Source organism: Poecilia mexicana, unplaced genomic scaffold (genome assembly GCF_051168715.1).
Source record: "Poecilia mexicana isolate PSO_F unplaced genomic scaffold, ASM5116871v1 scaffold_2, whole genome shotgun sequence".
In the NCBI taxonomy this organism is placed as follows: domain Eukaryota; kingdom Metazoa; phylum Chordata; class Actinopteri; order Cyprinodontiformes; family Poeciliidae; genus Poecilia; species Poecilia mexicana.
In genome coordinates, this window is record NW_028263371.1 from 3,279,646 (window position 1) to 3,292,195 (window position 12,550).

The 12,550-nt window shown below is 38.1% G+C and overlaps 1 protein-coding gene across 3 annotated transcripts; it reads left to right on the forward strand.

Annotated features, from left to right (window-relative positions):
• Nucleotides 1–773: 773 nt before the first annotated feature.
• LOC106928859 (uncharacterized) lies at nt 774–11,873 on the forward strand. Of its 3 annotated transcripts, none has more exons than XM_015005401.2 (12): nt 774–1,112; nt 3,033–3,204; nt 3,379–3,794; nt 5,356–5,515; nt 6,365–6,417; nt 7,178–7,325; nt 7,412–7,498; nt 7,613–7,687; nt 8,135–8,221; nt 8,566–8,634; nt 9,778–10,020; nt 10,764–11,873. In XM_015005401.2, exons 1-12 carry the CDS (start codon nt 1,104–1,106, stop codon nt 11,540–11,542), a joined length of 2,298 nt encoding a protein of 765 aa, XP_014860887.2. In that variant the 5' UTR covers nt 774–1,103; the 3' UTR covers nt 11,543–11,873. The 3 variants fall into 3 exon arrangements, with proteins under 3 accessions (XP_014860887.2, XP_087865179.1, XP_014860888.2); XM_088009053.1 differs by lacking the exon at nt 774–1,112 and adding an exon at nt 1,119–1,252; XM_015005402.2 differs by lacking the exon at nt 774–1,112 and adding an exon at nt 1,119–1,252 and having other exon boundaries at nt 3,033–3,191.
• Nucleotides 11,874–12,550: the final 677 nt, after the last annotated feature.

Here is a 12,550-nt window from a genome sequence, read left to right on the forward strand (position 1 = left end):
ACTGTGACCTTTTACAGAGGTCAGATGCCACTGGGTCACGTGAAAGGCAACAATAACTGAAACGAACCAATTTAGTGAGACATTTTCTTTGAGACAATGAAGCTCAGTTCTGGTGAGAAGCAAAGCTGGAATTGGTAATTGAAGGACCACAGCCCCCTCTAGTGGTGAAATCAGATAATCTCTCTGCTTCAGTTTATTGTAACTTCAGAGAGATACAAATGCTGTACATGTTACTGAAACCTTTTGTTTATGTCAAAAGGTTTCATTGACACATTATATCGATTAATTACACACAGACCGATTATTCAAGTTTGTAGTTTTGGTTAATTATGATAATTTTCTATTCAGTTAATGAAAACAACACATTTAGAAGTAGAATATTACATCAGACTAATAAATAAATAAAAAACTTTGCAATACTAATCTTAGCTTGATCAAAATTACTAAGGTTTTAAGTATTAAAGATACTTTTAATCTGACAAATCATTTCAAAACAATTTGTAATTTGTTAAATATGACTGCATTATTTGTCTTCAGATAACTTTAGGTAAACATCCAAATAGAATTATGTTTTTTTTCAGTCTTTGGCTACATGGCTAGTTTTTAATTGGAAGAAATCCACTCATAATGTTGATTCTTAAAGTCTTAAAATACATCTTAGCCAAAAACAGCCAACTTTTTAGCAAACGCCAAAAAATAAGAGATATTTTAAAAAGAAATATTAATAATTTCATTGACTTCATTACATGAACCTAAATTTATTTCTCCACACGTAGAACAAAGGAGACGACGTAACTAAATCTGCCAGACAGAAGGATGCAAATCGGGCTGAAATGATGCGTTCAAACAAACCTCGGAAGACTAAAAGCAGGAGGCAGTAAGCAGTGATAAAGATACCTAAAGCCTCGAAGAAGAGGAGGGAGCTGAAGAGGAAGGCCGACTTAAAATAAATAAATAAATAAAAAAGCAAGCAGCACAGACTAGTTCATGGGACCTGACAGCTGCTGCTTACATCTGACACACCGCTCCAAGCTGGCTGTAACCCCCGTTTATATCCCGGGTTTTCCTATGACGTGCTCCGTCGCTGGCTCCCACAGCGCAGCATGTTCGAGGTAACGTCGTCAGCGGAGCTGTGGTTTGTTTGGAATTAGCCAAACAGTTCCAGTTAACTAGCTTGGTTAACCATGTTGGAAGATGAGAAATATGTTGTTTCTGTTGTCAACCTGGATTCATTCATTCAGCAGAGTAAACAGTAAGCTTCAAAGTGATAATTAGTGTTATTTAGGAAGTCCAGGCTGCAGGCGAACTAATGGGGCCGAATAAGATGTCGCTAATTTAATCTAAATCCGATGTAAACTTAACACCTGAAGCAATATAGTCACAGGTTGAAGCTCGGTCACTTTATAAATGGTAGCTAGATTATGAGTTGTGAGTAATTCGCATGCCATTGTCGTTTAGGTCGTATTATAAGACAAAGATTTATTTTACTTCACTTTTTTTCAATATATAAGTGCACATTTTCATCACTTCACCCAAACTAAAAAGATGCCATACGTTTAGACTTATAAGACTTAAACTTTGGCAGGGAAGGTAGTGATTATAGAGGCTAAGGCCATACTTCCAGAAACCGTAACTTCTGTTTTTTGGCCCTGCCCTTTAACACAGCAGGTTTTGGAAGGAGGTTAACAGGTTTTGTTCATAATATTTTGAGGGATTTTTTTAAAAATGGGAACATATTTTGTATAACTAAATTCCCCAGAGAGAATGCTAAATGTTTTTTTTTTAATAATAAATGTGATAATTATGAAATGCCACGTTTTCTTCATTTTGCTAAAGATATGGAACTATATGTTAAATCAATAACAAATTCTACCTCAGGACAATTTCCATAAATAAATCTTTGCATGTATTTGTATAATTAACTCACCTGGTTATTCATGTAAATGCTGTGTTCTTCTGTATACTTCTTTTGTTTGTTGTGTACTTGCCATTGGTTTAAATAAAGCCAAAAAAAAAAAAAAAAAAAACGGGTTGAAATGAAAATGTTAGCATGTCAATTCTGAGAAATATTGCAACTCAGCTAACTGATGTTTATTGTAACCCCTGACAAACGAAGAACATTCATAGAAGAAAAATTGCAAAATGTTTAATGGCAATGTCTAAATATGAAATTATGCTGTTTGTGGTGATTCTTTTGTGTGAAAGCTGTTTAATGCAAGCCCAGAATTATAAAATTCTTAAGTATTTGAGGTTTTAAAACTCTGTTCCTCTTCATAATTTCCTACACAATCTTGGTTTGTGTGCAAGGTTATTATATTATGTAAAAACAGCTTTCATGTTGTTGTTCTCACATCAAAAACATACCTGGAGTGTATTCTTTGCTCTTTCATGAAAGTCTCAGAAATCCTTTAATCTCCATCTCTGCAAAACACCAAGGTGGACATAGCTCCGCCTTCAAGGAAGAAGCTCCTCCTTCAGACTGTAGTTTCCAAGCTTCTGAGCTTCTGCCTCACAGAGCAGGCTTCCTCCACAACTCCCTATTAGCTCCTTCAGACGAGCCAGCAGCAATTAGCAAATACCTGGTGAAACTGCGCCTCTGTTGAGCTCATTATAAGAGTTATTTCTCAGTTCAATGCTGGTAAAAATGTTGTTAAAGGGTTAATAGAGGAGCCATGTTGTGATGACTTCCTCAAAAAAGAGGAGTTTTTTTAAAAGACACAGGCCCATTTTCAAGGGGTTAAATTACAAAGTCAAATTTCTTTAGTCATATTTTATATGTAGAACTTTTATATAAAACTGCAGTTAACATAGTTGCTTGATTGTACTATAAAAAGTCAGTATGTGGCTGGAAAACACATGATGCTGCCTCTTTAATGCACTTTGAAATGAAATCCTTGGTTTTGACATGAATCTCTTGAAAATGTTGCTAACATCTCCATTAGCAATATTAGCAATAGCAGCATTACTCCTTTCTGTCCACCATTAGGTGTTGATTGAAAATTTTCAACAATTGTTTTTCCTGGTTCAATTAGGATCCTGGACTTCAAGATCCATTGTCGCTCGGTCTGAATGAAAACCGTTGTGGGCAGACGGCTAGGCAGCAGGAGAGAGAAGCGGCAGGAAGCCCCGGCTGCCCCTGTGACACGCCAGAGATCCAAGTCATCATCAAAGAGGAAGAGGAGAGCTGGACTGTGAGTGAAAACTGTGAGTGGGAAAACCAGAAATGTATATATTCTTATTTAAGCGGGGTCCTATGGAGAGGGCTTTAGCTGTCGACATCTTATCATCTTCCTTTGGATTAGCTAAGCTAAAGTCTTTACTCTGAACACGTGGTTGCTTACTGGTACTTTTTCTTCTGATGCCCTTTATGAAATTCAGATGAGAGCCTCGGTTCAGAGGAAGGGAAGAACAGAAACCCTCCAGGCGCTGGTTTTCCTCGCCTTATGGCACTCGGGAAGGAGAGTCGTGCTCCATATGGAATAAAGGCGCATCAGAGTGAACATCCAGACCAGCTGGACAATCAGAGTCCTGAGCCACATGACGGAGAGCAGAGACGCACGCTCACGGCATCTAACCAGAAACTCTGTCATTCTGATGGGGATGAAGGAGAAAATGTCTGTCGGTGCCAAAACGCCAGAGAAAAGCCGTTCTGCTGCCCAGTACGGGACGTCTCGCCGAGTCCCAAACCCGACATGAAATCCAGCCTGAGAACATCTGAGGAAGAGGAGGGTAGCACGTCTTCAAATGCAACAGAAGAACTACATCGTCCAGAAAAATCAGCACCGTATCAAACTGTATGAAACCTGTGGGCCAGTTTTTTAAAATAATTTATTTAACTCTGGGCCTCATACAGTTTATATGTTTATTGTTTTAGAATGATAGTTTTATAGCACTGGTTTGAGTTTATAGAAACAATAACACTTAAACAGGATGTGATAAGATCCACCACTGCAGTTATATATTCACAGTAATCTCCTTAGAAAATTTGGAGTCACAGAGTGCAAAAAAAACTTAAGTATTCAATCTTTTTTTTAATCTTTTTTTGTCAAACATTGCCATACTACTTTTTTAGGAATGTACGATATGGCTGAAAAAACATATCATGATATAAGCGTTTCACATCAGTCAATATCAATAATTATCAATTAGTTTTTTGTTTTAAATATCTGAAATACTGCCAAATGGGTGGCGTGACATTTCCTGTTTTATCCATAGTTTTCTCTCCAAGCTGTTGTTTTTTTTTATTTTTAAGCACTTATGAAGCACAGTGGCAAAACCTGAAACTGCTGCCGCCTAGTTACTCAACAGGTTGTTGCTAGGTAACCAAAGAGCAAGTGAACTGATGCCATCAATCTAGCTTAGCTGGTTTGGAGAGGTTGTGCGGCTGAAGCCTTTCCTCTGCCTACATGTCCCAGAATGCTGTGCGGTTCCAGATCAGAGTTCAGAGAAATGATTGAAAATTCAATCAGGTGTAATATCTATTGATACTGATCACCTGTCTATTGTATATTATTGATTTATTGTGGAGCTACACCCTTTTTATAGAAAGAATATATGAAAATGCTTTACCAAACATCACCTTTGTCCAGATAATTTTATAAAAAGTCTTACATGTTCTGTACAGCACAAAATGTAAAATATCACAATGTTAGTTTTCCCACTGGTTGCAGGTTGAAATCAATCTTCATTGAGAACTGAAATGTTTTTTTATTTTTAAGCTGCTCTGGGATGTATTTAGTTTGATACAAGCAGAGCAAAATATTATTTGACAAAGTCATGACTTCATATAAAATTTCATTTCTATGTCCAGTGTTTGGCTGTGTGTCATGGTTTACTAGAAAAGTCCAGGCCTGCAACTGTTCTTTATAACTTCACAGTAACGAAAAGACTGAGTTTGGATTGTTTGCAGCCTCACAAGGGAGTTTTATATTTGCTTTCAGTGTCTGATCAGGACAAATTAAAGTATTATATCAAAGTGTATGAAAGAATATCTGTAGTTATAGACAATTTTATTTTCATATAAAACGCCCAAGTAATTGATAGTTTTATAGTCAATATTTTGCAAATTATTGACTGTTTTCTAACTGAAGTTTTTAGTTTCAGGAACAAAACGTCAAAGTTAAGTTTCAGTGATTGCATTAACTATAGTAAAGCTCTATTGTCTTCTGTAGCTGCCAATATAAAAGCATTTTCCAAAGAGTATTGAAATCATTTCATAGTAAAATAAAACATGACATACAAATATAAAAATAACTTTCTGCAGAAGGCCCGTTGATGAATTGCATTAAGTTTTGTAATTGTCTAAAGATGACATTTTGGCTTCACTTCTTGATGCTACGTGTGCTCTGTGCTCAGTATTCCTCTGACCCAAAGATGGCCTCTGCAAGCCTGAATGACCGAACGCTCCACTTCACAGTCAGGCTTCAGACCGGACCGAAGGAGGATGAGCAGGAGCCGGCGGAAGAAATCGGAGGTTTAATCAACTCGGACGGAGAAGAGGTGACATGGGATGGAAGTAAGTTGATTTACAAGTTCGCTACACACGTAGCACCCAGTTTGCTGCATATGTGAATTTTCTGAAACATTTTCAAAGTAGCAGTGGACGTCTGTCGGTACCAAACCCCAATATTCTCCCAATATTCTGTGGACCAACATCTGGGGCCGTTACAGAGCAGCTGGATTTGTACTGGGATCAGATTACACACAGGTGGACTCTGTGTGTCGTCGTTAGCAGTCATCAGGCGACTTCTGAACACAGTTGGTTGTACGTGGAGAAAAGGGGGCTGAATACTTTTGCACACCACACTTTTCAGTTTTTTATTTTATAGAAAATGTTTTGAGTCATATAATTTCCTTTCTACTTCACAATTGTATATCACCTTATGTGGGTCTTTCATATTGAATTTCAATGAAATATATTTGTGTTTGTAGTTGTAGATAGATCAGTCGATCTTTTATCTTTTGAGTTCCTTCCTTCACAGAAAATGTTGATGCAGTTGATATACTATTCTACAGTATATTCAGGATCGTATAATAGTTTCAGCTAAGTACGACAGGGAAGTGATGGGTTTCCCTGTCGCCACAATAACCACTATAAACAATAGTGGTTATTTTTTATTATGGAATTAGTTAGTTTCACTTTAGTTTTAAGTTTTTTCTAAAAGACGCAACATTTAACACCAGTTAGTTAGTTTCACCAACTAACTTCCATGCTGAGGACTTCCTGTTTGGTAAACAGGAAGTCTATTTACCAAAGCGATCCCTCTTATTCCAACACAAAAGGCCAGGACCCAGGGTTAATCTCGCAAATACTTTGGTTTTCCTCTTAATCCCTTGTATGTCTCTTCTTTATCCATTTCTGCAGGAAACGTTTCTGACCAAGAGTCTGATTGCACAGAGGTTTCTCAGTCTGAGAAGGTAACTTTTTAACTCCAGAACGTCCAGGGCTGCACGGACAGACAGACAGAATGTGAAGTTGGTGAAAAGAATCATTTCACCAACTGTTCTGGCTTTTCATAAAACTAAACGTCCTAAAGTAAGAAATCCAGTCTGATTTAAAGAGGTGGTATTATGTGTTTTCCAGTCATATAGTATCATTTTATTGCACAATCAAGCAACAATATTACTACTTTCAATTATTATAAAAATGCTATATATCAAATATCACTTAAAAGAAATTTGGGTACCTAATTTATCGACTTGAAATTGGGCCTCTGTCTCTTTAAGAAACTCCTGCTCTTTCTGAAACGCCGCCTTCAGGAAGTCATCACAACATGGCTGCTCGATTAACCCTTTAATAACATTTTACCAGCAATAAGTATAATGAGGTCAGCAGATGCAGCTCCACCAGCTAATTTCTGCTGGCTAGTTTGAAGAAACAAAGCAAAACTCCAGGTATGTTTTTGATGAGGGAATAAAATTATAACATGATGTAGAGCTCAAAAAAAGATTGACATACTTTTACATAATGCTTCTCCCATAATGTCAGAGAGGACAATGTCAGGTTTTTTTTTTTATAACTGAGGATGTAGATATTTGGTTTCAACTACTATTTGTCTTCCACCATCATAATTTAATGCCATGTTCATACAAATATAAAATGCACTTTTGTTCTCTGATAACAAACTGTGATGTTTTGCTTTTTTAAAAAAATTTTTTAAATGATTGTGCCAAACAGGAAGTCATCCTGGTGGATTCTCTAAACTCTAGGGACTGCAGCAGTCCAGCTCTCATCATGGAAGTTGTTGGAGACGAGGAAGAAAACGAGGAAGAGGAACAGGAAGAGGAAAGCAAGAGGACGACGAGGATCTCTACTTCACATCCTGGTAAACACGACAATAGATGAAAATGCATAAATATGCCGAAAGAAAACTTGATTTGGCTTTGAGGTTGTTCTCTTCTTAATTTTTAGCAAGAACGCGACGGAGACGAGCGAAAAAGGTCAGAGGGCGACCTTTGGCAAACCCAGACAAAGCAGAGCGTGTTCCTTTAAACTCCGGTAGGTGATTGGAAACAGGAAAGTGGCACAAGTGCAAATGGACGTTGAGATATTGTTTTATTTAAATTGACATGCAGTGTAAAAGTGGGTGATTTTTGTCTGTCTTTGTTGCAGCAAGAAGAAGAGTCCGAAGACAGGTTTCTCAATCTCCACGGCTGTGTGAGGGACAATCAGAGACACTTGAAGGAGGTGAATCTTTATGACAGTTTCTGTTGTAAACATACGCACACCGATCAAGGACATGCATTTTAGAATACTTATGGACTTTTAAAGATGACTCGGAACCGTTTCCTTTTTTTATTTTTAGTCATCACTTTAACACAAATATCTTAATTCCTTTAAATATCTTAATTTCTAGGTTTGAATCCAGATTTTCTCTAATTCACACACGGTTCAAGCTAAACTAAATATTTACATACTGATATTTGGTGTTCCTTAATTAGAGAGAGAGCATTGATTTGGAAGAAAAAGACAACATCTTAAAAAGAAAACCTGTTTAAAAACAGCAGGAGAATTACATTCATTTCTATTTTAAGTGTATATAAACTTCTCCCTGACACTTTGTGGGCAAGTCTAATTCAAAATATCATTATTGTATGTGTTGTTTTGTCATAGTCTCTCTATTTTATCTTACAGTATCAAGACGTAGCCGAAGAAGGAGAAACATTTGCACCTATGCTGAACCAGAAGAAATAAACTCAGACACTCCCCTCTGTGTCACTGGTGAGTTCACAAAACTTTTAATCTTGATTTGTTGCAGAGTACATGAAAACAAAATAAATAAATGTGATGTAAATGTATTTGTTCACTTTTTTTGTGTGTAGTTCATTTTAATGTATTGTAATGTTGGGGTTTTAGAAGAACCAGTGAAATATTAATCAGAGGAGTTCCAGGTGTCTGATTCCTCAACCAGTCCTCTTTTATCCATTAATCTGCAGAGGAATTAAAACCTTTCCCAGTTTTTGCTTTACTCTGTTGATAATTTTCTCATAAACAGAAGTTGTAAAATGGTTTATGCTAGTGTTGTTCATGATTTCTTTACAGCAGGATCTCTTTTCTTGTTACAGCAAAGCAACCGTTACAGAAAAAAGATGCCAAACATTCTGCTGAAGGAGAAAATGAAAATGTTTCTACTGGTAAGAGAAGTAAATATATTCATGCTGGCAAAGTGTTCTAATTTGTTCGCTGAGGGGAAAAGAAAGTGTGTACATTTACTATACGGTTGTCCAGTTTCTATTTTTTAAATAATTTATTTTATCTTTTATCTGCCACTAAAGACAGATGTTGTGACTATAAAATGTCAAATAATCATCAAGTACCTTTTTAAAACAATAATGGCGTGGGTAGGTGTTCAAGTAGGGCAAAAAATTTTCAAAATTCAATATTTCTGAGTCTGAAAAGTTGCTAGAAAATTTTTTAGAAATTTGAAAGAAAAAGAAAATGGACAAATTTCCAAAAGTCGAAAATGTTTGACTATTGAAACTCAGAAATGTCCAGGATTTTTTTTTCTTCAAATTTTCTGAGATAAATCTCAATTTCAGCTTCTGAAACTTTTTTCTTCCTCTTTTCCTTACTAGAAAAATCCTGAGTTTTTTCTGGCAAATTTTTGACCTTTCAAACTGTTTTTTTTTTTCTTAATTATGGCAAATAACTGGAAACTGACATTTAAAAAAAACTGCATCAATCCTATTTACAAAAGTAAATATTTAGTTTCATCTTAGGTAGAAAACCATGTTATTTTTATGCTAACCATGACGCGTCAAGGATATTTGCCATGTGAAATCATCAAAAATGATGTTGCACTCTGGATTTAAGTGTATTCGCATGAATTCAGCTTCTTTTATTGAAGTTTATTATTAAATATATCTTAACAGAAACAATGGCCTGAAAACATCAGTTTCTGTGTGATTAATTTATATAATGTTTCACTTAGTAAACTGAGTTAAATTAAGTTTTCAGTAACGTTCTAGATTACTGAATAAGATTGTATTTCTGTCTATTTTAAACAGTAATGCAAGGACATGCTCACTGAAACAGATGGTGTGTGTGTGTGTGTGCGCAGGTGAACAGGTAATTCCTGCAATTGTCTGTTTTATGAGTTAGTCGTGTTAAATGTGAAACGAGTTGGAATTCTGACTTCAGGGAATGAACCAGCTGGTTTTTCAGGTTTGGAACACACATTGAGGCGAAATGGCACAATAAACACTTGTTGGAGCAGGTCTGGTTGGCATCTCTTTGTTTTTTACCAACTTTACTTGACCATCATTCCTTCCTTACAGGGAAGAGGCATCCTCGGAGGAAGGCATCGCGTGTGCCGATAGAAATCCCCCCGGAGCTCCTGAAACAGCCCAGGGAGAAAATCGAGTACCGCTGCTCCGTTTGCAGCAAACAGTTTCCCCACGCATACAAACTGGAGCGGCACGAGCTGATCCACACGGGGGAAAAACCGTACTGCTGCTCCATCTGTGGGCGGGGCTTCAACCAGAAGGGGAATCTCAAAACGCACTACAAAGTCCACCTTGGTGAGAGATTTAACAGTTCTTTACAGGTGCATATCAATCCATTGGAAGATCATCAGAAAGTTTATTTCTGTAATCATATTCAAAAGGTGAAATTCATTAATGAAAGAGCCATTACACACCCCCTCTGTGTGTATATTTAAAGTGTTTATATCAGTGATTTTGATTGTTAGTGTCATGAAGTGCGGTTGTTGGTGGTGAGGAGAGACGCTGAGACCCAGGTTATAGTGATGATGATGATGAAGATATTTAATGATGAAGATGCTCAAACAGTCCAAACACAGGCAGCACGGCAGAGAGACAGGCACACAGCCAAATACCGGTAGCAACTGATAAACAGGACTTGGAGACGAGAGCTAACACAAACCAGGACTAAGCAGTACAACTGGCGCGAACATAAGACACAGTAGACAAACGACAACGACCCGACGAGGAACACAGACAACAGGTGGGTTTAAATACACACGGGGTAATCAAGGGAATTAGACACACCTGGGAGACAATCAACGGGGGGACAGGACAGAGACTCAGGAAAACAGGACTGAACACAGAACTCAAAAATAAACACACAGAAACACGGATCGTGACAGTTAGGTCTTAAAGGTGCAGTATGTAATGTTTATTTACATATCTGGTAAAACTGTCACCATGTAGTGACAGTATTTTATGAGACTTTACTGGCATACAGAGTCTATATAAAACTTTCTGATGAATGAAGGATGATTGTTTGCTTTTTCCTTCCCGAGGTCGAAAAGACGCTGTGGACTTCGAGGACGAGGTGAATCCCTCCGCGTCCGAACTCTCAGAATATCTGAAGTCCCTGCCAGGAGAATCAAAGATCCGTTCGTCCCTCCACTGCCTGGAATGCGGGAAGGACTGCGAAAGCCAGTCGGCTTTGCAGGCGCACCATGTCACGACGCACAGCGAGGCCGAGTCGGAGACGGCCGAGCGCAGAGCGTCACGGTTCCTCTTCTGCCGCCGCTGCTGCGTTCAATTCGACGACAAAGACAAACTGGAGACGCACATGAAGAGCCATGTCAAGGAGAAGCGCTACTCGTGCCCAGACTGCGGCAAGATGTTCATCAACGAGAGCTACATCCAGATTCACCAGCGCATCCACACAGGCGAGCGGCCTTTCCTCTGCTCGCTCTGCGGCCGGGGTTTCCACACGGCGTCTTCCCTCAAGCTCCACGAGATGCAGCACTCTGGGGAGAGGCCGTACGCCTGCTCCATCTGCGGGAAGAAGTTTCAGATTAACTCCTACCTGAACGCGCACTACCAGACCCACATCAAAGACAGGCCGTTTGTCTGCAGCGTCTGTGGGAAAGGCTACTCCCGAGCCGAGGAGCTGAAGGTCCACCACAGGCTCCACACCGGGGAAAGACCCTACAAGTGCGGGGAGTGCGAGAAGAGTTTCATTTACCGCCAGGGGCTTCGGCAGCACCAGCGGACGCACGCCGGCAGGCGAATGGGACCAACCAGGCAACTTGGCAGACCCAAACAACAGAACAAGCTGGAAATCTGACAATACTTCTGTTCACGCATTCCTATTAGCAGTGTCACAGTAAACTGCTCTTTAGTCTTCTATCTTCTGTTCCTACCGTCTAGAATTGAGGTGGTTTCTGAGCTGGGGAACAGTTTGTAGACTTACTGTGTTTTCTATGTCGTGTGTTTTCATGTTTTGTGCCTACGTCTTAATGCTTCCTCTTCGCTGGTAGCTCTTTTGTTCTATTTTAGTGCCTTTTGTAAACTGCATGCCAAATAACAATACACTACATGTTTATAAAAAAAATGCACTACATCGATGTTATTTTAAACTCCTCATTGTTGAAATACAAACTTTTGTTAGAAACACATCTGTGATTTTGTTTTCTTCATATAAAGTAATGGTGTTTATAAAAGATGGAGAGAAATATTGCCTTTGTAAGGCTTTAGTCCTGTTTTACAAATTTTAAGCAGTTTTTTTTAGATATTGAAGGGTCTCTGCTGTGTTTTAAAAGGTCACAGAGGTCGCTTCTGTCAGACTGCCCCAGGGCAGATGTCCTGCAATGTAGTTTCCAGTGGATGAATGGGTGAATAACTTAATGTAGTGTAAAGCACTTTAGAGTCCTCTGGAGTAGATAAAGTGCTATGCAAGTATACAAGTTTTAAGGCCTTATTTTTAGGTCTTAAAAAGTCATGAGTACAGTATTTATAGATATAATATTATTTTAATAATAGTTAAGACTGGTATTATTACCTCTGGCAGATTAAGATGTAGTCATTCTTCTATGTTGACCTAAAGATTAGGGTTATGGCAAGGGGGCTTTCCAACCTCAATTTTGAAGCTCATCATCAAAGAGAAACATCAGCACACATCAAAAAGATTGTCTTAAAATACAATCATTGAATTTTAATTTGAATTGTCAAAGTTTTGATTCTGAGAATGCAAATGTATTTCTCTTATTTCTGTACAGTATGCAATTAGTTTAGCAGGAGTTATTTAAAATAACTTTTTTGATAGATTTGAGACAAATAAGCATTTTATAAATGA

Coding starts and splice junctions, on each gene's coding strand:
- LOC106928859 (XM_015005401.2), top strand. Junction 7,499..7,612: donor GCGTGTTCCTTTAAACTCCG/GTAGGTGATTGG, acceptor TCTTTGTTGCAG/CAAGAAGAAGAGTCCGAAGA. Junction 8,635..9,777: donor AAATGAAAATGTTTCTACTG/GTAAGAGAAGTA, acceptor CCTTCCTTACAG/GGAAGAGGCATCCTCGGAGG.